The sequence below is a fragment of the Myotis nattereri genome (assembly GCF_964212035.1).
Source record: "Myotis nattereri genome assembly, chromosome: 4".
In the NCBI taxonomy this organism is placed as follows: Eukaryota; Metazoa; Chordata; class Mammalia; order Chiroptera; family Vespertilionidae; genus Myotis; species Myotis nattereri.
The window spans coordinates 68,460,022-68,485,642 of record NC_138079.1 but is presented as its reverse complement, the minus strand read 5'-3'; the positions used below and the strand labels follow the sequence as shown (position 1 = coordinate 68,485,642).

At 43.8% G+C, this 25,621-nt stretch overlaps 1 protein-coding gene across 1 annotated transcript in view; it reads right to left on the bottom strand.

Moving 5' to 3' along the window:
- LVRN (laeverin) overlaps positions 1-25,326 on the bottom strand; it is a 61,341-nt gene extending 36,015 nt beyond the window's left edge. Inside the window, exons 1-4 of the mRNA XM_081088740.1 lie at positions 24,609-25,326; positions 4,733-4,875; positions 3,924-4,060; positions 263-389 (exon numbers count right to left, since the gene is read on the bottom strand). Of these exons, the coding sequence (XP_080944866.1) occupies positions 263-389; positions 3,924-4,060; positions 4,733-4,875; positions 24,609-25,264 (1,063 nt within the window). The 5' untranslated portion in view covers positions 25,265-25,326. The remainder of the gene's footprint in view (positions 1-262; positions 390-3,923; positions 4,061-4,732; positions 4,876-24,608) is intronic.
- Positions 25,327-25,621: the final 295 nt, after the last annotated feature.

The window sequence follows — 25,621 nt, the reverse complement described above, 5'->3', positions numbered from 1 at the left end:
GCAAGAGAGAAGGCAGGGTCTGGATGATGTGAGGCTGCTAGCGAGGGATCCGAAGCCTGAGGGCTCCTTGAAAACCTGCTGGGCACAGGGCACCACATGAAGGAAGAGCAGACAGGCCTGCATGTTTTCAGGAGGGGATGAAACTAACCCCAAAACAGCAGCTAAATGGTGACAGTGAGTCCTTGGAGGCTCATCTGGATACAACCTCATCCCAGGGCCCCATAAAAGGAAAACAACTGCATTGGAAGGGCAGATGACTCACCTGTTTTTGGAAGAGGGTAACTAATATTAAATAAATCTTCCAGAAAAGAGAAGATGGGGCCTGTGATGTTCAAAGCAAAGTCTGCATTTCCATTTGCAATGGCGTCTTTCCGAGCCCAGATGCGTATCTACATAAAAACAATTGAGCAGTGATGAGAAAAAGCAGTATTGGAAAGTGGAAGCCTGCTTGCTCCAATTCCCTGATACTCTAGACCAGCGGTTCTCAACCTGTGGGTCGCGACCCCTTTGGCAGTCGAATGACCCTTTCACAGGGGTCGCCTAAATACATCCTGCATATCAGATATTTACATTACGATTCATAACAGTAGCAAAATTACAGTTATGAAGTAGCAACGAAAATAATTTTATGGTTGGGGGTCACCACAACATGAGGAACTGTATTAAAGGGTCGCGGCATTAGGAAGGTTGAGAACCGCTGCTCTAGACTCTAGAGCCAAAGTCACACTGTTTCACAAGAAGCTACATAACAAAACATTTAAATGCATATGCACGCTGAGAAAAGCCCAGAAGGCTCTTCTCTGAGTTGTGAACAGTGGCTCCCCCAAAAAGTGTGTTATTTCAGTCTTTTGCAATAACATGTATAACTATTGTCACCCCAAAATAATCTGTGCCTACCCCCACGGAAAATGTAGCTTCTATGTTAGAGAGTAAATGGGCACCTTGGGCCCTTATTTCCTGGTTCTAGACATATTTCCAATGTCCCAAAAAAGAATTGTGTGGTTAGTAAGGGTTATACAGTATGGTAAACATTAAACAAATTTGAATCGTGCCAACTTAAAATGGTTTGTTAATGAAAACATTAATAGTCCCATCTTACTTTCAAAACTTAGAATACAGTTAATTTCCCTGATTTTAAAGAGTTCATCAAAAGTTTTATGATTTTATAGTTGTTGAAGCAAGTAAATTATATTCTCTGTTTATATATATAGTAGGTAAAAAGAAATCCCTGCCATGTTTTATTAGTTTAATGTAACCATGTTGTTTGGGCACTTGGAATTTATTTGCATAATTTTGGTGACTACTGTTGTTTTAACATTCATTATTATTTTAATTATATGAAATTATTTTATACCCCAAAACAATGTCATCTAAGCACTTTTTAATGGAGTTGCTAGTGTTAATGTTAAAGAACATGTGTGAAACTCAATAACCCTGAAACGAAAAGGAAAGGGAATTAAAATAATTGTCCTGATGTGAGTACAGTTAATTTGAGAAAGATCTCTCTGCAAAACATTAGGGAAAATGCTAAGTAAATGAAAAACAGCATAACAATATTTGCAGATTACTGCCCTTCAAGAACACATTTACTTTACTTTGCTTTAATTTCTGCTAGAAAAATGTGTCTTGAAGCACGCACATTTTGAATTATGTAAGATCTTCAGGAATGCTCCCCTTTCACAGCATGTAACCACCTGCTTTTGAAGCCTTCTGCACTGATCCCCTGACTTCTTCCAACCTCCCCCTTGCTGCCGAGGTCTCATTACCCTCAGGAAAATGGGCCCAGGACTCAGCCCTACTTCTACAATAAACTTACCCTCCCCAACTCTAGTTCTAACTTTTGCATCAACAGAAAGACTACTAACCCAAAGCACACACTGCTGAGTGAAAAGAACAATCTCCTCTCCCCATAGTGGGGATTATGTTTCATTCCTCAAAGTCACACTAAGAGCTTGTAAAGGACTTGGGAAAAGTTGGAGTGAGTACCAGGAGGGGACGATGGGATGTGTAGCCATGCTCCCAGATGCAGAGAGAGTGGATGAACACTCTGCAGCCCGTACAAAGATATTCAAGATAATGAATGCATTTTAATTCATTTAATTATTTGGAAAATAATGGCAATAACAATTAAAGTCTCTATGTTAATTTTTAGTTTATAAAGCTCCTCCCATAAACTACCATTCCATAAGCCAAAAGACAGGCAAATAATGGAGATTTCTATCTGGGTGCGAGGGGTGAGTGGCCCCGGTAGAGCAGCAAGGAGCACTTGGAGATGGAGCCATAAAGTTCCTTCAAAACCATAGCTAGTCCACCAATGTGTTCTTGTGTGGCCCTCCGGATACACAGCCAACCTCAGCATCTAAGAGAGAGGAAGGTCTTTGCGCATACCCATGTGTGCTAAATTCTACTTAAAATACGTTATCTCCAACCTTAATTCTGTGTTTCCTATGTTTATCCTCATGCCACACATTAATCACATTTTCAATTTCACTGTTTTCTCCTACTTGATGAGTAACTTTTATACAATCTCGGCATTATTCCAAGGGTACATTCTAGTTCTCCTGTAGAGTATACAGGACTCCTTCATTGTAGCACTGAGCCTTAGCCAAATGCAACATTCCACTGATAAACTCATCCCAAATTTCAACTTTCTGGCCTACAACATTACTTTCTTCGGCATTTCCTCTTTGCTTCTATAGCAGCTGGCTTTCTTTTAGGGGGAATCTTTCATTAAGAAACAGATTTGATGCTTTTCTGAGACTCGTTCACTGCGCAGTAGCATTGAGAGCAACAAGCCACTTGAGATGTGGATGCTGACAGAGCGCTTTGGGTCGCTCGTGTGCTCTGGAGCCCACTCCTTCATGTCAGACACAAAGCGTGTGCTTTCATATCGTGCCTGAGTATATTGATGAATATAGATGTCATGAAGGTTGGACGTGGCCAATGTTATCTCTGTGAACATCAAGGATTTACCAGTGATTAGTCAATCCAGAAAATCAGGCTGGCGCCAAGAGCTGAGGGAGATAACGAGCCGCTGTTTGCATCCAGCACGGTATTTCCAATTCATCATTAGTTGGGAGTGCAAAAGGAGTAACTATGAGTGATTCTCCCCCTGATGACAGACTCGGCTCATCTACAGCTTCCTCGTCTCCACAAGCAGGAGACAAAGCAGGAGCCCAAGGGCGAGCCCCAGCCAGCTGGAGGGCCGGATCTTTCTCAGCCCAATGAAGTCAGTCTGACCAGAGAGAACCAGGACTACAGCAGTGGCCTTACCTGCCTCCACACTCTAGCATAGAGAGTGAACCAGTATACAAAGTATTGGGTACTTCCCGCAAGGATTATTATGTAATGAGGATATCATTGGGAGAAAACTAGGTATCTCAGGACAGAGCACCTATTTTATACAAATTTGGGGAAGTGTTATGAGCTGCAGAGCTGAGGAAGCCAGCAGCCCTGCTTCTCAGCAGGGACGGTATTTAACCTGCACGTTCCATCTCAGCCACAGCACCGTTCCCAGCTGGGTCATGCTCGTGCCACACTGAGTATCACCAGCTTCCAGGCTGAGTTATAGGGAGGTAAACAACAGGCAAACCTGAGCTTCAAGGCGCTAGTACGTCAGTTCTCCCTGTTCTCCCTTGTCCTTTGAAAGGCAGCAACAGCCTGGGAAGAGGGGGCTCTGAACTTGCCTTGAGTGGACTTCGTGTGTAGCCTTCCATGGAAACCCCTCCACAGAGCTATAGCGGGGATTATGTTTCATTCCTCAAAGTCACACTAAGAGCCTGTAAAGGACTTGGGAAAAGTTGGAGTGAGTACCAGGAGGGGACGATGGGATGTGTAGCCATGCTCCCAGATGCAGAGAGAGTGGATGAACATTCTGCAGCCCGTACGAAGATACCCTTACCTGGAGACACTTCCTTACTCACCTCCTTGCCCCTTTCAGTTCTGTTGACATGGTCATAGTCACATATGACAAATGCAGCTAAATAAGTTGGCATGCGGGGTGTGGTGTGAAAGGTGGTAACTGTCCATTTGCTTCCATTCACATCTTTTTCAGACTGACCTGGAGAAATTTATTTTAGTCCCAAATCACCATAAACCTAAGTAACAATATCTACCTTTAAATTAATTTGTCAAGTTGACTGTCACCTGGCTACTTCTTCCCAACTATGTCCCACAGTCTAGCAGTTTGGATTTCTCTAACCCTAACTTATCACGACCACATTGGGAAGATCTAAGGACAGCATCTTAGTCCTGAATTAGTATGTTGAGTGACTGGTCTTGACTGAGGGCCACATCCTTGAGCACTCTAAGTTAGGCCCCATGTAGAGACTAGACATTGGGTGGTGAGCACACAATGCAATAAACAGATGATGTATTATAAAACTGTATACCTGAAACTTATATAATGTTATTAACCAATGTTACCCCAATAAATTTAATTTTAAAAAAGAAACAGGATTTATTATCTCCAAAATGTGGGTGCCGCCACATATCCCATGTGACTGATCTTCCTAATTATAATACACTACCGGCATATTGCATAGAAAAGCTATTGATTTGAAAGCTATTACAGAGTTAAGTAGATATATACTATATATATAAATATATATAAATATAAATATATATATGTATATAGAGAGAAAGAGAGAATGAGAGAGAGAGAGAGAAAGAAAGAGAGAGAGAGAGAGAGAGAGAGAGAGAGAGAGAGAGAGAGAGAGGAAACATTACTTACGTAACTTTGGCATGTTGGAGAGAGCCACATAACTTGGATGATGAATAATTGTAATATTAAAAGTTGCTTTCAGAGCTGGTTCATCAAAACAAGGGAAAACATTCCTGGCAAATGTTGGTTCCATCTGAGATGCTAACAGGGCCCTAAAATACATTTTGGGGGGAACCCTATTTATTTTTATCCCAAACTAGTGGGAGAAAAAACTACTGAGGTATTATGACTTATAATTATATACAGGAAGGAGCTATAATGTTTTCCCCTCATTTCCTTTGCTGCCCTCCCCATAACACATACACACTGCAATTCTCACAAGACCAAAATACAAAAGAACTATTTAATTTTCAACCACAAAATAATATTTACTTCATTACATCATATGCCTTTAAAACCTTTTACAAACAAAATAGGAACAAAAATAACAAATATGCAATGCCAGGCTTTTGAAAACCAAGTACTTTTTAAAATGGAATTATTGTTTTGGGAATGGTCTATTGCTTTTATCTTCCATTGAAATGCAAATCAGCTGGAGCATGTCTATATTTTTATCTTTTGCTCACATGTTCCCTCTTCTTCCTGGTTGAAACATACAAAATGTTTTATTTTGAACATTCTTGAGGGATAAGCAATGTAAGTAAATGCTTAAACAAAACAACCTGCATTTTACTTTTTGAATTATCCTATATATGGATAGATTGATCAAATCCCTTACTGCTCCTTCCCCCAATCTCCATGGAAAACTACAAAAAATGACATTATCCCACTGTGCACTAGTGATTTATAGGGAAAAGCTTAGGACAAGAGTACCCTGAGCAAACAAGATTCACCCTTGTAAAAACTGCCTGTGTCTAACAGGTGGGTCCTAGCAAACAACCTTTTCCTCAGAATAAATCTGCCCCATTTTCCCAGACTCCTGACCTGACAACCTATCTATATATATAAAAGGCTAAATGACCATTCAACTGTTGAACCATCTGACCAGCTGGTACATATGATGCACACTGACCACCAGGGGCAAACACTCAATGCAGGAGCTGCTGACTTGGCAGCGGCAGTTCTCGGGTGTTGCACTCCGGAACCAGAAAGGAGGGAGCCCCATTTCTCACAGGGCCCGCGCGATTCCACCTTAGGTCATGGGTTATGTTGTTACTGGGGCACTGTTGGCCCTGAGTCTGATTTACTATTAAAATAATTTGTATTTTAATTTTATAATACTATATCACATGTACTATTTTGACATGTAATTTTTTGCAGTAATGTAATTACCACACGAATCTTTCTTCTAATTAATTTCCTTTCAATGTGTACAAATCAGTGCACCGGGTCACTAGTTTTTAGATAACAATCGTGGAGGTTATATTCCTTTTCTCTCCTGAGGTCCTGAGACCAAATGTCTCTAGCATTTACTCTTGCTTCAGGCCCCATTCTTAGGTAAGTGAGACATGAATTAAACAAAGGTATCTCGAGGGAGCATGGCCCATCCATCACCTACCTCTGTGGATTCCTCCTGTAGTGGTAAGGCCCTTGCTCACATAGAAATTCACACAGCTTTAGGAAGGACACACACAAAAGTTGGCATGTTCAAAAACTTCTCACAGTCAACTAATTTGATGTGTTCATAACCTCACTGTGACAAAAATACAATTTTTAAAATATATATATTTTATTGATTTTTTACAGAGAGGAAGGGAGAGGGACAGAGAGTTAGAAACATCGATGAGAGAGAAACATCGATCAGCTGCCTCCTGCACACTCCCAACTGGGGATGTGCCCGCAACCAAGGTACATGCCCTTGACCAGAATCGAACCTGGGACCCTTCAGTCTGCAGGCTGACGACCTATCCACTGAGCCAAACCAGTTAGGGCCAAAAATACAATTTTTAACAAGCCTATTTTGCCCTACTTGCTTTTCCCCACTTTATTATACTCTTGCTAGCATGGACTGGAATTGGGCCTGTGGGCTCTCACACTAGCAACTTCAGCCACAAGACTCCGCTCCATCTACTACCAAGTGAGCAGTCCTGAACAAGTCCCATGTTCTTGTTGAGCCTCAGTTTCCCCATCTAAAAAATGACAAAACTACCTATCTTTTATTGTTGTTTGAGCTTCCATGTTATTATAACTAAATTTACCAACAAATGATCTTTGAATTATTTTATATTCCTTCCAATCTCACAAATTGTTCTTGCTATAAATGAACTACAGAAGAATTCAAGGAGGAATAAGTTATAGGGTAGTGGTGGAAGGCTGGAAATCACTAATTACGAATGTAATTTAAAAGGTTCCAGAGGTCACAGTTGACCACAAGCTGAATATGAACCATGTCTGTCTACCCAACAAATTTTAAACTACCAGAAGTTAAGGGTTACGTATTTTTTCTTCTGTATCATTTACAGTACTTGGCAAAAAAAGGTAGGTTCATATCCATTGAATAAGTATTTTCTCAGCTTTGGAGATACTATAATATAAAGGCAGCTTGATATTAGTATATAAATTCTACAAAGTAGTTTTGCAGATTTTGCTACATTGGCATTTGCTTGTTTTGTAGCATTGGTTGCTATCTTTAAAAGGGATGGGATACAGTAGGGGAGATGCAGCAATTGAAAATCTAGTGGAAAGAATATTGAGCAGGGAATTCAGCGACCTGAGTTCTTGCTCAGGGTCTGTGGTGCAAACACAGTGGTGTAACTTGGCGAAAATTGCTTAAACTCTTTGGGAATTCATTTCCATAAAATTCACAGATGGGACTAGGTGATCACTAAGTCCAGTTACAACTCTAAAATTGATTCTAACAATGTTAAAGACATCCAACAGGATGGCAAAAGAGTCCACGAGGTCATGTAGGGTTGGGAGAAACAGTCCCTTGAGAGCTCACACATGAGCTTCAGATCTGCGGGCTCTCTGAAATTGCCGGACGTTTTGTACTAACAGTGATACATTAGCATGAGAAGGTGCAATGTAGAGTGAAAAAGCACATCCAATTATGTAGTCACGCTTATATACTTGGAAGGCCTACAAATGCCTATTGTTTGTGCAACAAAAACTATAGAAACTAAAGCTTGATAACATCTTCTCTGATGCCATAACTTCACAAAGCATGTAAATCTCAAGGAGGCTGCACAGTGTGGAGGAGGGAGAAAATCAGACTCTTTCAGGAAATGGGTAAGCACCAAAACAGGCTACAGGTTCAAAAAGGCTAAGAGACAGCCGCTTAGACTCACCAATTTAACAAATCAAACACCAAGCAAGTGCCTTTCCGTTTCATATTCAGGTCTCTGGAGAAGTGAAATTAAAGAAACGCTCTTGGATTTTACTCAACTATTTCCCACCCTGGTTTTATACAAGCAAACAAAATGGAGAAAACCCCCGCAAAATACAGAGTCTTTCTGGCTCTCAATCTTAATTGCAAAGGTCAGAACCAACCAGCAACACATACGATTTGGTTATGCTACATCTGGGGGCCAAAGACTGGTATTTATTTCCCTTCTCTCTGCTTTGGACTCAAGCAACCCTGTAAGGATATCCTGACCTCAGAAAATAGAACCATCCACCACCCTCTCCTCCCTTCAGACCTCGCTGAAACATGCTATTATGGTGCCTATGAAGTCTGGGTTTAGAGGGCTCAGCTGGTGAGGGAGTTAATTTGGGATAGTTTGTCTCCTAGCAGCTCAGGATTGCAAAGCCACTTTCTTTCCTGCCCTCTTGTACAGCAGTGGGCTTACCCCTTTCTTGTGCTGGAAGAGGTCTTAGCTGTCAAGACCACTGATGCCCTTGGGGATAAAACTACACCATATAAAAAATATCCACTCAGTAAGGTATTTCATTCCAAATTATTCTATTACAGCTCTACTTAACAAGTGCTAAATAACACAGTGGTCAAAGATGAAATAAGACTCTTTGGAGAGTTGTCCCCAATTTTTTTTTAAATGACACACTCAAAATATTTAGTAGAGACAGATGTTATACCACTGGACTGTGGTTCAAAGATTGGCCCATGAATCATGTTTGTTTATTACTTGTGTAATAGGATCTTAACTGAAGTTTCCACCAGGCAACAATAATAATAGATGTAAAATTCTGCCCTAGCTGGTTTGGCTCAGTGGATAGAGCATCAGCCTGTGGTCTGAAGGGTCCTGGGTTCAATTCCAGTCAAGGGCACATACCTCAGTTGCAGGCTTAATCCCTGGTGCTGGTAGGGGCTCATGTGTGAGGCAACCAATAGATGTGTCTCTCTCACATCAATGTTTTTCTCTCTCTGTCTCACCCCCTCCCCTCCACTCTCTCTAAAAATCGATGGAAAAATACCTCGGGTGAGGATGAACAACAACAAAATTCCAAAGAAAGGTGCCAAACCATGTTATGAAGATTTTCAAAGTAAATGTTCCCAAGAACCTGAGGGCTCCCCCTGGGACTTCTCAGCGCTATCAAGAACAGAAAAAAAGTGTCAGGAAATGGAAATGAAAAAAATCAGAGAAGAGGTTTCTGGGGGTGGAGGAACGGCATTATTTGCCAAGCCTTCCTGCTCTCGGGGAGTTGGGGGGAGGTGCAACCCTCTCACCCTGAGCTAAGGGGAGAAGATCCCTCAGAAGTCAGTAGATGTGTTTCCTGAGGCTGAGACTCAGAGGCTGGCGCCCAACCGACTCTTGATAAAGTTGAAATTGGCATTGGCCAGAGTCTCACTCCTACCAGGTGTGAATCTGAAAAGCAGGAGAACTGCCTGCTTTGGAGGCAGAATCAGAAGGGCGCTGCTGCCTTGGGACCCAGGTCAGTCCCAGGCAGGGGATGTATGCGTGTTCCTTGGAATGAGCCAGTGTGGGGACTGTCTTGGGTTCTGTCCAATAGAGCCACCTGGAGGAACTTGGAGGTGCACTACTCAATGTCTAGGGCAGTGATGGCGAACCTTTTGAGCTCGGCGTGCCAGCATTTTGAGAAACCCTAACTTAACTCTGGTGCCGTGTCACATACAGAAATTTTTTGATATTTGCAACCATAGTAAAACAAAGATGTATATTTTTGATATTTATTTTATATATTTAAATGCCATTTAACAAAGAAAAATCAACCAAAAAAATGAGTTCGCGTGTCACCTCTGACACGCGTGTCATAGGTTCGCCATCACTGGTCTAGGGGCTAAGGAAGGAGTCACAAGTGACCATCAGAACAGAAAAATCAGAAAAACATCCTGCAAGGCCCAGGGAATTGCAGGGGAAAGAAAAACAGTGAGAAAAGTCTGAAGAGTCCAGGGAAATGACATCTCAAGGGAAAAAGGCGTCTGCTAGACCCAAGTGAGATGAAATGACAAGAGGACTGGCTCCAGTAAAAACTTCCCTGTGTGTCACCCCCTCCTTGTCTCCTGCAGTCCCACTGGATCTGGTGGGGTTAAGACAGCAGCTCTCAAGATGGAAGAGGAGGACTAGAAATATGAAGTGGAGAAATGGAAGGGCCACTATCCCCAACTTTGCTGCAGGCTTCTATCCTGAAGCCAGGCCCAACTTGGAGAAGTGAGGGTGGAGGGAGAAAGAGGGAGATCCGACAGAAAGTTAAGTTCAAAGTTTTGAGTATCACGCAGGACTGGATTGATTTTCCATTTTCTGCATCTGGACAGTGTTTGTCACTCAGTGACCACAGATCATCTGCCACCTAAGAATGAGCAGGAAATTCTAGACTACTAAAATATTCATGCAGGAGCAGGAAAGATTACCCCAGAGACTAAATTGTGAAAGGACTGTGGAAGAAACACGGCAGTATTTTTGCTGAACCATGAGGTGTGTTTTTTCAATATGCTGGTTACACTGGTTTTCAAATGATGCAGGATCTAAGTCTTTGATGGCAAAACCATCAGCTGTATGAAATGTATGGGTTCAATACTTGTATAGGATAATGAAATGACCTCTTTTTTCTGTGACATCAATGACATCATGTGCCTGGAACTTGAGTTCACTGACCTTGTGTTGAGACTTCTCAATTCTTTCCTAATATTACTCAAACTTCTCTCTTGTGTGTCATACCCTGAGGGTTGTGCCAGATTCTTAGATAAAACAGTGGCTGGAGGGAAGTCTTTCAATTTTCAGAATGCTCTTTCTACACCTACACAAATTGATTGATTTTGATCATTCTGTTTTTCACCTTAATCCGTCCCAAATAAAGCTGCTCCTACTCCTTTGCTCCTAATAAGGACATTTTTTTTGTTTGTTTTCCAGTTTATATATATATATATATATATATATATATATATATATATATATATATATATCTTTATTGTTGAGAGTATAACAGATATTCCCCTTTTCCCACCACTGTCCCCTTCCACCTGGTTCCTGCCCCAACCCAGGCTCTCACCACCCTATTGTCTGTGTCCATAGATAATGCATATCTATCTATATAAAACCCTAATATGCAAACAGACTGAAGAGCAGAACAACCGAAGAACCGTTTGCTATGACGTGCGCTGACCACCAGGGGGCCCGCGTGGAACATGGCAGGCTTCAGCCGCAGGCGACAGAGCGTGGAACATGGCGGGTATTGGCTATGGCGGGATGGTGGAACAAGTAAGCAGGAGCTCCAGACCAAGGTGGGGCGCTGGTCACTGACATCTGGGTGAGCCCCTGATGGTTACTGAAAATTCTTTGCTCCTGTACGCCGTGGTCCCACCTGTGCTTGCACCCACTGCCAGCGCCAGCCCTGCTCGCAACTGCTGCCAGCACTGGGCCCCAATCACTCTGAGCTGTCAGCGGACATGAGCGGGGCCGGCGCCATCAGCACATGAGAGCAGCGGCAGTGGCAGCAGGAGTGGGGCTGCCGGCAGACAGGGGACCAGGGGCTGCAGCGGGAGGGACAAGGCAGGGCATGGAGAATGGGCCAAGACCCACCCCTGTGCCCACCACAGCCTCATGGCCCACAGTTCCTTACAAGGTGCATGAATTCATGCACTGGGTCCCTAGTATACTTATAAGATCTTTGGTTAATCTCCCCCCCACTCTCCTCTGAGATTCATCAGTCTGTTCCATGTTTCCATGCCTCTGGTTCTATTTTATTCATCAGTTTATTTTGTTCATTAGATTCCTTGTTTATTTTTAGATACAATTGTTGATATTGTTTATTTTTAGATACAATTGTTGATAGATATGGAAGGTCCCAGAGCCAGTGCAACACTTATTTATTGCCATTTTATTATCCATATTTTTTATTTCTTCTTCTTCTTCTTCTTCTTCTTCTTCTTCTTCTTCTTCTTCTTCATCTTCTTCATCTTATTCTTCCTCTTCTTAAAGAATACCCTTTGACATTTCATGGAATACTGGTTTGGTGGTGATGAACTCCTTTAGCTTTTTCCTGTCTGTGAAGCTCTTTATCTGACCTTTAATTCTAAATGATAGCTTTGCTGGGTAGAGTAATCTTGGTTGTAGGTCCTTGCTATTCATCACTTTGAATATTTCTTGCTGATCCCTTCTGGCCTGCAAAGTTTCTGTTGAGAAATCATCTGATAGTCATATGGGCACTCCCTTATGGGTAATTAACTGCTTTTAAGATTCTCTCTTTATCTTTAACCCTTAGCATTTTAATTATGATGTGTCTTGGAGTGGGCCTCTTTGGGTTCCTCTTGTTTGGGACTCTCTGTACTTCCTGGACTTGTAAGTCTATTTCTTTTACCAATTAGAAGAAGTTTTTTGTCATTGTTTCTTCAAATAGGTTTTCAATATCTTGCTCTCTCTCTTCTCCTTCTGGCACCCCCATAATGCAAATGTTGGTACACTTGAACTTGTCCCAGAGGGTACTTACAACACCTTTTTTTTTTTTCTCTTCTGATTGGGTGTTTTTTTGTTTTCTAATGTTCCAAATTGTTGATTTGATTCTCAGTATCCTCTACTCTACTGTTGATTCCCTGTAAATTATTCTTCATTTTAGTTAGTGTATTTTTCACTTCTGACTGGACCTTTTTCATGCCTTTGAAATTTTCATTAAGATCCTTGAAAGTCTCACTAAGTACCTTGAAAGTCTCACTAAGACCCTTCAGCAACCTTATAACCATTGTTTTGAACTCTGTATCTAGTAGTTTGCTTGCTTCCATTTAATTTAGGTCTTTTTCTAGAGATTTCTTCTGTTCTTTCACTTGTGACATGTTTCTTTGTCTCCACATTTTGGCTACTTCCCTGTGTTTGTTTCTATGTATTAGGTAGAGCTGCTATGTCTCCTGAAATTGGTAAAGTAGCCTTGTGTAGTAGGTGTCCTGTAGGGCCCATGACTCAGCCTCCCCAGCCACCTGAGCTGGACACCTTAAGTGCACCCCTGTGTGGGCTGTGTGCACAGTCTTGTTATAGTTGAGCCTGGGTTGCTATTGGCATCACTGGAAGGAATTGACCTCCAGGCCAATTGGCTGTGACTACAGTGGAAGAGCTGCTGTGCAGGAAACACTCGTATAGAGAAGGACTTGCTTCAGTGGGGCTTTGGTGCTCACTGAGTCTGCCCCTTGAGTGTGTCACTTGTGGATGTATAGAATTGTAATTTGGTGTTCTCTGAAGTGTTCCACTGGCTCTGGGACCTTCCAGGTGGTGCAAAGTCAGCCACTGCCTGGGGCCACCCAGCAGGAGCTACAGAGCTATCTGCAGATGGCTGTTATTTGTACTGAGCTTAGAAGTGCCCAGGTGAGGCCAAGCTGTGAAGCAAGGCAGGCTGGTGCTAGTGCCCAGTCTTGGGCCTTTTGTTGGTAGGTATCGGGCACGTTGACACCAGCTACTGCTTGTTTGAGAGATTTTAGGAAGGTCTGAAGCCTGAGCCAGGATAGGTCATTCATATGGAAAAGCTGCTGCAAATAGCTTGTGTAGGGCTGAAAATTGAGTGGGGTGTGATCTCAGGCAATCACCAGGGTAGAGCCACAGTGGGATCCATGCTAATGGAAACTCATATATGGCTGCCCATCAGCCCTGCCATGGAGGAGACCTCAGCATAGGAACAATGACCCTTCTGTGCTGATAGGGACAGTTTTGAGGTGTGGCTCACACCTTCCAAAACTCTGCTCCAAGGAACTTTGGTTGCTCTCATACCCTGTGTCGGCCTCCTTCTCTTCCAAGTCATACTTCCCCATTCACCCATTGGTTTTTCCTAGGAACATTTCATAAGAAATGACCTTCACACGAAAATTTGTCTCAAGGGCACACCTGGTCAGAAGAAAGAGAGTGAAAATGAAAGAGATTGTTTTGTCCATTTCTCCTTCTCTCTCTCTTCCTAGTCTTCTTTCTACTACTCTCTCTTACTATATAGCAACTGCTCTTATCAAACACTGAGAGGACACAAAGACTGACTCAGTATTCAAAAACTCAATTAAAACCATACACCATATTAATTGACAAAAAAAGAAAAATTACATGATCCTATACCAACTGATGCAGAAAAATGTTGGACAAAACCAATACTCGTTCATTATGGAAAAAACAAAACGAAACATCCACCTCTCAGAAATAGTATAAATAGAGGGGAGCTTCCTCAACTTGATAAAGAATATAAACGTATGCCTAACATCATACTTATCAGTGAAAGGCTAAAATCTTTCCCCCTAAGATTAGAAAAAAGGCATACATGTCCAATCTTACTCTATTACATACAGTGCTAGAAGTTTAAGCCTGAACAATAAGGCAAGAAAATAAAATAAATAGCATATGAACTGAAATGGAAGAAATAAACTTCTCTATTTGCAGATGACATGATGATCTACGTACTTAGAAAATCTCAAGGAATCTAAAAAAACAAAACAAAAAACAACAACACACACAATAAAAACAAAAAAAAACAAACAAAAAAACAACAATGCCCTACTAGATCTAATAAGTGAGATTGGCCAGTCATAGGATACAAGATACATATAAAAATCTCAGTATTTCTATTAGTAGCAACGAACATGTGAAAACTAAAATTAAAAACACAATACCATTAATAATTGCTCAAATAAAATTAAATACTTACATGTAAATCTAACAAAATAAATATAGAGCAGTATGCTGAAAATGATAAAATGTTGATGAAATAAATCAAAGATCTAAATAAATGGATAGACATGTGTGTTCATGGATTGAAAAATTCAACATAGTAAAGAAAGGCAGAGAATGGACAAAATAGGAACAAAGAACATGGCCAACAAATAGAAAACAATGACTATGGTAGATATTAATTCAACTATATCAATACTAATTTCACAAATGAAAGCAGGAACATCACCACAGATCCCATGGACATTAAAAGGATAATAAGGAATACTATGTAATACTCTGCTCACAAATCTGATAATCTAGATGAAATGGACCAATTTTTGAAAGACATAATCTGCCAAAATTTACACAAGAAAAAATAGTCAATCTGAATAAGTCTATGTCTTTTAAAGAAATTGAATCAATAATTAATAATTATAAGATAAAATTATTTTTTTAAATATATTTTTTATTGATGTCAGAGAGGAAGGGAGAGGGAAAGAGAGACAGAAACATCAATGATAAGAGAGAATCACTGATCGGCTGCCTCCTGCATGCCCCCCACTGGGGATCAAGCCCACAACCTGGGCATATGCCCTGACCAGGAATCAAACCGGCGACCTCTTGGTTCCTGGGTCGACGCTCAACCGCTGAGCCACACCCGGCTGGGCTAAAATAAAATTATTAATAATCTTTTGAAACAAAAAACACCAGGCCAAGATGGGTTTACTGGTGAATTCTACCAAACATTTAAGGAAGAAACAATACCAATTCTTTACAATCTTTTTTCAGAGAATAGAAGCAGAGGGAATACTCTTTTACTTATTCTATGAAGCCAGCATTATCTTAATACCAAAACTAGACAAAGACATTACAAGAAAATAAAACTATAGACCAATTTCTCTCATGAACAAAGATGTAAAAATTCTCAACAAAATATTAGCAAATTTAATTTAACAATCTTTAAAAAGAATTATACACCATAGCCAAGTGTGATTTATCACAGGTATGCAAGACTGGTTAATTATGCTAAGTAAAACAAGCCAGTCAGAGAAAGAAAAATACCCTATGATCTCACTTTTATGTGGAATCTAATGAATAAAATAAACTGACGAACAAAATAGAAACAGAGGCGTGGATACGTGGAACAGACTGACAGCTGTCAGAGGGGAGGGGAGAGGGGGGAACTGGATGAAAGAAAGTGAGCGAATTAGCTAAAGCACATATATGCCAGCCCATAGACACAAAAACAGTATGGTGATGGCCAGAGGGAAAATGGGGACATCTGTAATAGTGTCAACAATAAAAATAAAGTTTAAGAAAGAAAGTCAATTAATCCATCACATCAACAAACTAAATGAGAAAAATCACATGATCAATAGATGCAGAAAAAAACTTTTGCCAAAATCCACAGCTATTCATAATAAATTCTCAGTAAAATAGGAATAGATAAAAGAACAGGCAAATAGATTAATGGAATAGAATAAAGAGCCCAGATATAGTCAACTGACTTTTGACAAAGGAGCAAAGACAATACAATGGAGTAAATATAGTCTCTTCAACAAATGTAGCTAGAACTATTGGACATCTACATGTAAAAAAAAATAATAATCTAGACAAAAACCCTACTACCTTAACAAAAATTAACTCATACTCATAATGGGTGATACACATAAACGTAAAATGCAAAACTATAAAACTCCTACCAGATGACATAGAATAGAAAACCTAAATAACCTTGGATATTATGATCTCATTTTGGATACTACACCAAAGACATGATCCATGAAAGAAATGTATGACAGCCTGAACTTCATTAAAATTAAAAACATCTGCTCTGCAAAAGACAATATAAAGAGAATGAGAAGACAAGCCACAGACTGGAAGAAAATCTTTGCAAAAGACACATCTTATAAAGTACTGCTGTCCAAAATATACAAAAAAATTTCTTAAAATCTACACTAATAAAAGAGAAAAATGGTAATTGGCGTACGACGATACCCTTTTCATTGGCTAATCAGGGCTATATGCAAATTAACTGCCAACTATGATTGGCAGTTAATTTGCATATGTAGGCACAATGCAGGGAGGCGAAAGGGAAAGCAGGAAGAAGCCCCCTGCCACTGATAGTGATCGGAAACCCAGGGGGGAGCTAAGAGCTGGGGGGCAGGGCAAAGGCGGCCCTGGGGCCGCCTTTGCCCTGCCCCCCAGCCATGATCGAAGAATCAGGTGCCTTTTCCACCCTGGCCAGTGATAGCAGGAAGTAGGGGTGGAGCCAGCGATGGGAGCTGGGCACGGTCGAAGCTGGCAGTCCTGGGAGCTAGGGGTCCCTTGCCTGGGCCTAAAGCGGAGCCCACGATCACGGGGCCGCTGCAGCTGCGGGTCCCTGCTGCCCGAGCTGGACGCCTCAGCCAGAGGAGTTAGGCCTGGGCAGGGGCGAAGCCTGCAACCGCGGGGAGCTGGGGGTCCCCTGCCCAGGCCTGACACCTCTTCCGGAGGCCTCAGGCCTGGTCAAGGGGCCGATCCGGTGACTGGTGATCAGAGGATGATGAGGGTCAACTCCTCTGGCCGAGGCATCAGGCCTGGGCGGGGGGCGGAGCCTGGGATTGGGGGGATATGATGGTCCCCTTGCCCAGGCCTGAAGCCTGGGTCAGAGGCGTCAGGCTTGGGCGAGGGGTGGAGCAAGCGATCAGAGGGAGATGGGGGTCCCCTGCCCAGGCATGATTCCTGGGCCAGATGCCTCAGGCCTGGGCGGAGGCCAGAGCCAGTGATCAGGGGGAGATGGGGGTCCCCTGTCCAAGCCTGACACCCCTGGCGGAGGCGTCAGGCCTGGGCAAGGGGCCGATCAGGTGATCAGAGGGTGATGGGGGTCAACACCTGAGGGCTCCCAGTATATGAGAGGGGGCAGGCTGGGCTAAGGGACACTCCCCACCCCACACACACACACACCCAGTGCACGAATGGGCCCCTAGTACAATAATAAGAAAACAAACAACTCAATTAAAAAGTGGGTCAAAGACCTAAACTGACACCTCATCTAAGAAACTATACAGATGGCAAATAAGCACATAAAAGATGCTCCACATTCTATGTCATCAGGGAAATGGAAATGAAAAGAACAATGAGATACCACTACAAGCTATTAGAATGACCCAAATCTGGAACACTTACAGCAAATGTTGGTAAAGATGCGGAGTAACAGGAACTCTCTCTTTCATTGCTGGTGGAAGACAGTTTGGTGGTTATAGTTACAAAACTAAGCATACTCTTACCATACAATCTAGTAATTATTGGTATTTACCTAAAGGTATTAAAAATGCATGTCCACACAAAAACCTGCATACAGAGTTTATAGCAGCTTTCTCATAATTGCCAAAATTGGAAGCAACCAAGATGTCCTTAGAAGGTGAATGAATAAACTGTGGAATATTATTCAGTGCTAAAAAGGAAAGAGCTATCAAGCCATGAAAAGAGAAACCTCAATTATTGCATATCACCAAGAGAAAGAAGCCAATCTGAAAAGGATATATGTATACACAATACATAATGATAAAAGGCTATATAATATATAGCCATTATATATGTACAATGAATTCCTACAATATGACATTCCGGAGAAGGCAAAACTATGGAGACAATAAAAATACCAGAGGTTGAGAGCTGATAAGTAGGCAGATAACAGGACTTTTAGGGAAGTGAATATATTCAGTATCTACACTAATAAAAGACAAACATGCAAATTGACCGTACCTTCACAACACCTTAAGCCATGCCCACCAGCCAATCAGAGCGATGATATGCAAATTAACCCAACCAAGATGGCACCTGGCAGCCACAGAGCTGGAGCAAGCAGGAGGCTTGGTTGCCCCAATAATGGAGGAAGCCAAGCTTCCCGCTTGTTGCGGCGGGCTCTGATCTCCACTCAAAGCAACAAAGTTTCAATTATAGAATATAAATAAACCCCAGATACCTGCTTTCAGCCGGCCGTGGCCACGGAGCTGGAGTGGGCAGGAGGCTTCCCTCCTGCCTGCCCTGGCCGGCTTTGAGCTCCTCTCAAGGCTAAAAAGTTTCAATTATAGGAGGTAAAGAAATCCCAGAATAAAAAAAATTAAAAATAAATAAAAAGGAGAGGCTGGAGCTTCCATCAGCAGGGGGCTTGGCCAGCCTGAAAACGGCCCTCAGCCCCTCACCCAGACTGGCCAGGCACCCCAGTGGGGACCCCCCACCCTAAATGGGGTGTGGCCAGACTGAAAACAGCCATCAGCCCCTCATCCAGGCTGGCCAAACCTCCATGTGGTGAGGGTCACCACTGGGGGGCGGGGAGGCTTGGCCAGCCTGAAAACAGCCATCAGCCCCTCACCCAGGCTGGCCAGGAACCCCAGTGGGGACCCCCACCCTGAAGGGGGTGTGACCAGCTGCAAACAGCCATCAGCCCCTTACCCAGGCTGGCCAGGCACCCCAGTGGGGACCCCCACCCTGAAGGGGGTGTGACCAGCCTGCAAACACCCATCAGCCCCTCACCCAGGCTGGCCAGGCACCCCAGTGGGACCCCCAGCCTGATCCGGGACACCTTTCAGGGCAAACCAGCCAGCCCCCACCCATGCACGAGGCCTCTATCCTATATAATAAAAGAGTAATATGCAAACTGACCCTAACAGCAGAACGATTGGGAATGACTGGTCACTATGACACACACTGACCACCAGGGGGCAGACGCTCAATGCATGAGCTGCCTCCTGGTGGTCAGTGCGCTCCCACAAGGGGAGCTCTGCTCAGCCACAAGCCAGGCTGACGGCTGCCCGTACAGCGGTAGTGGCGGGAGCCTCTCCCGCCTTCTCAGCATCACCAAGGATGTCCGACTGCAGCTTAGGCCTGCTCCCCGCTGGCAACTGGACATCCCCCAAGGGCTGCCGGGCTGCCAGGGGATGTCTGACTGCCAGCTTGGGTCCGATCCCCCAGGGAGCGGCCTAAGCCAGCAGGTGGACATCCTCCGAGGGGTCCCAGACTGCAAGAGGGCATAGGCTGGGCTGAGAGACCCCCGAGTGCACAAATTTTTGTGCACCGGGCCCCTAGTAACTTTATAATGATGGATATATGTCATTATATGTTTGTTCAAACTTACAGAATGTACAACACCAATAGGGAACCCTAAAGTAAACTATGGACTTTGGGTGATTATGTTGTGTCAATATACATTCATCTTTCGTAAAAGAAAAAACAACAACATTCTGGTGAGTGATGTTGATAGTGGGGGAGGCCATGCATGTGTGGGAGCAGGGACAATATGAGAAATCTTTGTATTTCTCTCTCAATTTTGTTGTAAACCTAAAACTGCTCTAAAAAATAGTCATAAATAAAGAATTCCTAGACATGACACTGAAAGCATGACCTATAAAAATTGATAAATTGGACTTCATTAAAAATTAAGACCTTTGGTCTCTGAAAGACATTAATAACAATGAAAAGACAAGATACAGACTGGGAGGACATATTTATGAGCCATATATCTCACAACCCTTTCAGATATAAAATATATTTTAAAAAACTCCCAGAACTCAACAGTAAAAAAACAAACAGTTCAGTGAGAAAATGGGCAAAAGAGATGAAAAGCCATTTCACTGAAGGTGATATACAGATGGCAAATAAGCATGAAAAGATGTTCAATGTCACCCTCGCCAGTTTGGCTCAGTGGATAGATGGTTGGCCTGCATACCTCAAAGGGTTCCGGGTTAATTCAATTCCAGTCAAGGGCACGTACCTCCTCCCTGGCCAAACCCTGGTCAGGGCCTTGAAAGAGGCAACCAATCGATGTGTTTCTTTCACATAGATGTTTCCCTCTCTCTTCCACTCTCTCTAAAAATCAATGGGAAAATATCCTCAGGTGAGGATTAAAAATAACAATAATAAGATGATCAATGTCATTACCCATTAGATAAATGCAAATTAAAATTACAATGAGATATCACTTATACACTTATCAGGACAGCTAAAATAAAATAAAAATAAAAAAAACAACAACCCACAAAGTGAGAATACCTAATGGTGGCCAAGAAGCAAAGAAACTATCATTCATACATTGCTGGTGGGAATGTAAAGTGGTATAGACACTTTGGGAAACAGTTCGGCAGTTTCTTAAAAATGAAACATGCAACTATCATATGACCCAGCAATTGCACTCCTGGGCCTTTATCCAGAAAAACAAAAACTCACAACCACACAAAAACCTATACACAATTGTTCACAGACTCTTTATTTATAATAGCCCAAAACTGGAAACCAAAATGTCCCTCATAAAACAACTCCCCACTTCCCCAGCCCTTAGCAATCACAATTTTACTTTCTGTCTACTTTCTGAATTTGACTACTCTAAGTTCCTTATATAATGTCCTCAAGGTTTCTCCATGTTATAGCATATTTCAGAATTTCCTTCCTTTTAAAGGCTGAATAATACATTCCATATTATTTATATACCACATTTTGTTTATCCATTCATTCATCAATGGACACTGGGTTGCCCACCTTAATATTGCTATCAACATGAATATACTGACTGTGGGAAACTGTTTATTGCCTTCACTATCTGATAAGCATAGACAGAGAACACCCCCCCCCCCCCACCCCCAAGGCTGGGTGCCTTTGAAGCCCTAGCAAAGGTTGGAGCTAGGCACCACCTCTGTTTGTCCAGACAGTGGTAGCTGAAACAACTCCCCCATTTATTATTATGTAAATCCTTGCTGATGGGCTAGTCTGCCTGTTGCAGGTGGTCACCTGCCTAAGGGCTATGCTATGGGTGCATCCCAGATCCATAAAAGCTTGGTGAGGCCTGAGCACAGGTGGAAGTCCTTCCCCTTGAGTTGGACTTGCCCGCCTGGTCCCCCAATATTTCCAATTATCTCTTGTCTTTTCATTTTCATTTGTGTGCGGCTCTGCTTCCAGTTCCTGAACCCTGATCCACACAGGACGTGGGAAGGAAACACTCAACAACTGACCTGTAAATTTTGAGGGTGTGCCCAGGAATCTGAATTTTAATAAGCTCCCCTGGTGGTTCTGGTGCACATTAAATGTTTGTGAACAACTATTCCAATTAGGATCTCTCAAAGTATAGATGGAGAAATATTTTCAGTAGCCCTCAGATGCACTATAATATAGATTTGACTCACACATAACTGTCCTTTTCCAATTTTATGAATCATCTCGATTGAATCAAGAGAAAGTCTTTGTTTGGTGTTATTTATCTTAAACATCTAATTCCAATTTTTCTTTTTAACAAAAAGAGAGCAGCTCTCAGATTCAGAGCCTTCAGATCCTCCAGTAGGCAATAATAATAGGTACAATTTATTAGCATTGTTTTTATTATATTAGTCTGTGCCATTGCAGTCTATACATTACAAATGGTTTTCCATGTATGTCAATGGTATGGAGTTGCTTTTTAATACATCTACTTAATATTTTTGTTTAAATCAAGTAACTTTTTAAAGAAAATAATATGGCTGGAGATGTGTAAATATGACATAACCTTAAATAGTAGTATGCCAGTGGATGAAGTTTGGGAAATACTACTTTGAAGGGACATTAACATTTTTTAAAATATATTTTTATTGATTTCAGGGAGAAAGGGAGAGGGAGATAGAAACATCAATGATGAGAGAGAATCATTGATCAGCTGCCCCCTACTGGGGATCAAGCCTGCAACCCAGGCATGTGCCCTGACCCGGAATTGAACCATGACCTCCTGGTATATAGGTCGCTGCTCAACCACTGTGGCACACTGGCCAGGCGGGACATTGACATTTTGATCTTGCTCTCAACTTCCTACACATGGATGGAGGAAACCAGATCCTGACACAAGCACAAATCCAGGGCCTCCAGAACGTGGCTCCTATGCGGCAGAAATGTGATGGAACCTGCCAAGTGGGAAAAGGCCAAGAACAGGGAGGACGCAGCCATAGGAGCCTCTAAACATTAGAAGTGAGAGACAGTGATGCTCTTTGAAAACCATTTTCTGGAATGATTTCCTTTCTCGTTTCCCGTAGCGTTGAGTAAAATTATTTAAAAACACTGGCCTTCTAATATTATCTTTGGTGATAAAGGATCACCAAAGGAGAGAGGTAAACATGTTCTGACTGCTGCAATGGAAGCTATAGACACCCTAAGGAAAATGTGAAATCAGTAGGCCGTTTCCTCCCACATGGAAATCTTCTTAAACTCATATGTAACAGGAATAGGGCAGATTCCAAGTTCAGATAACAGGAGGGCGCTCCTAACAATAATATCCTGAGTTAATGACGGTAGTTACCATTGCACCGTCTCCCCCTTCCTCATTAAATCCTCACCACACTCTCACTCAGTATGTGTATTCCAGGAAGGAGGCAGCAAACGCAGAGAGGTAGAGAGACTCAGGTTCAAGCTGTGCCTGCTGGGTTTCCAAAATCTGCCTCACTGTAAGTCATCACTTTGTTTAGGTTCTTTGCTCCCTTGGCTTCAAGCTCAGCTGCAGGTCTCATTTCCTTGTGGCTTCAGAAGCAGGGACCCTGAAAACAACTCTGAGGCAACAGCTCCTTTAAGATGCCGCAAATCTGGAGCTCTGCCTTGGCCTCTGAACATCTGTAAAACTTTATTGAGTTTTCTGCCTGTTTGAATTTTAATGTTCTCAAACTATGGTTTCTAGTTACCGCCGGCTGGCAGCACAATAGAAAAGGGGACTTTGCTTTCCCATGTTTGCTGGAGCGGTGCATCTGGGCCAGAGCCCCATTAAGACTTCCCATTAAGGAAGCAGAAAGAGATGTGTGTGCACAGTGTGGCTATTTTTCCTCTGAAAACTCTTGCCTCCTGAGCTACCCACAGTTCATTCAAAAGGTTCCCAATGCTCATACTCCAGATACACATCATCCTAATGTGAAACCTTTCAAAAACAATTTTTCAAGCACGGATGCATTTTTGAAAGAGAACAACCAGGCATACTGTCCTTAAAAACAAACGTTACACATCACTAAGGCAGCTTATTAAACTTATTTTAAAACCCCCGAAGTTTTGAAAATAGTGCACGAGATTAGGGGTAATCTAGTGGGTTTCTTTCCCAGAGAGAACATCTGAGAACATTTTCTCTAATAATAAAGGGTAAAGTACATGCAGTTGTGTAAACCGCAAATGCTCCACCAGTGCGTGAGTGAAGGAGATCGCCGGTTTGGGGAAAAGAAAAAAAAGATTTTTGATATCTTCCGCCTGAGGTCAAGTAATGCGGTCCCAGGCCGTAGCAACAGGCAGTTCTTGAGGTGGAAACATTCCGTGTGGGAAACATTATCTCAAATGAGTATAAAAAGAACATATGTACACTACGTGAGCTTGCAAACTCAGAGGGGCGGTCTGTCGTCGCTTTTATTTATTTATTTTTTTTCCAGCAGAGGAATCCCAAAAGCGCAGGCTCGGACCCTTGACAGAGCTGTTCAAAGGGCTGGGTGGGGTAGGGGGGATGCGGCTGCGCTCTAGCAAAACCAGACGCGGGCCCCAGGCAGGGGTGGGAGGGGGTGAATTAAAGGGCATTCCGAAGGTTTCAAGAACTTTCGCAAAAAGAAAAAAAAAACAAGAGGACAAACAGCCCCGACGTGAATCTTTGTTGCAAGAGCAGCCGTTACAGAGCGCAGAGGTAAAGAGGCAACGCAGGGAGGGATCTGAGCGCGGAGTGGCCCCCGGGAAAGGAGCGGCGGCAAGGCGGAGGGTGAGATAGCCCCCCACCCCACCCCACCCCACCCCACCCCCGGCTTCTCCCACGCCATCACCTGCGGGTCTCTGGTTAACGCGCACATTCTGATCTCTTAGGTTGAGGGAGGGGCCCACGAGTCTGCGTTTGGAACAAGCTCCCAAGTATCACAGCAATTCCTGGTCCGCGGACCAAACCTGGAGGGCCGAGGCCGTCCTGCCCTTACCTGCGCTCACCCTGGTCCGTGTAGAGGTTGATGAAGAGTCCCTCCCTAAAGTCCTGGTACACGGGGCCCGAAAAGCTGAGCTGCAGCTCATAGAGGCTCCCGGGCTGCAGGGCCTCGCGGAGCTCCAGCACCATGTACTGCATGTCCTCCGCGAGCCACACCTTGTCCACCGGCACGCGGCCCACGGTGGCGTCTCCAGCTCCCGGGGACAGAGGGCCCCTCACCTCGGCGCGGTCACAGCGCAGGAAGAGGCTGTGGAGCAGCAGCCGCGCGGTGGCCTCGGTGCAGCGCACCGTGATGTTGACGCGGCCCGTGAAGCGCAGCGCTGGAGGGGAGAGCTCGTCCGGCCGCAGCCGGGGCCACAGCTCCAGCTCGTAGTGCAGCGGCACGAGCCAGGGCGGCAGGCGCAGCTGGTCCCAGGGCCCCGAGGGTCGCCACACGTCCGGGGTGACCGTCACCTCCGGCTCAAGAGTGGGGTTGGGCTTCCTGGCGTCTGGGACCCCGCAGGGGTGAAGCTCCGACGGCGCGACGCGCGCGCAGTGGCCGTACAGGGCGGCGAGCACGGCCAGCGCCAGCAGGAGCGCGGCTGCCAGCGCGGCCAGCAGCAGGGCCACCGCGCGGCTCACGAAGAAGCCGGAGCTGGAACGGGGTCCCATCGCCAAGACCTCCCGCGGGGATGAGTGAGAGCCCGGAGGCGGCGGCGACGGCTCAGAACCCCGCGGCCGGGTGCTCGGGGGTGGGAGCCCCTCTCTTGTACGGCCCCTCCTCCTCCCCGAGGGGTTGGGAGACAGGAGAGCGCGATTGGGACCTCGGCTTCCCCTCCCACCTCATCAGATGCAGGTCCCTGCCTACACACCCCTCCCGCCAGGACGTGGGAAGAGGCCGAGCCGGCGCGCGCCCCTCCGGGTCCGACGGGCAAGACCTCGCACGAGAGGCTTCCAGTGTCGCTGCGAGGCGAGGACCGTCGGGACAAACTCGGATTTAGACACCTCCGGCGGGAATATCTGGATTCA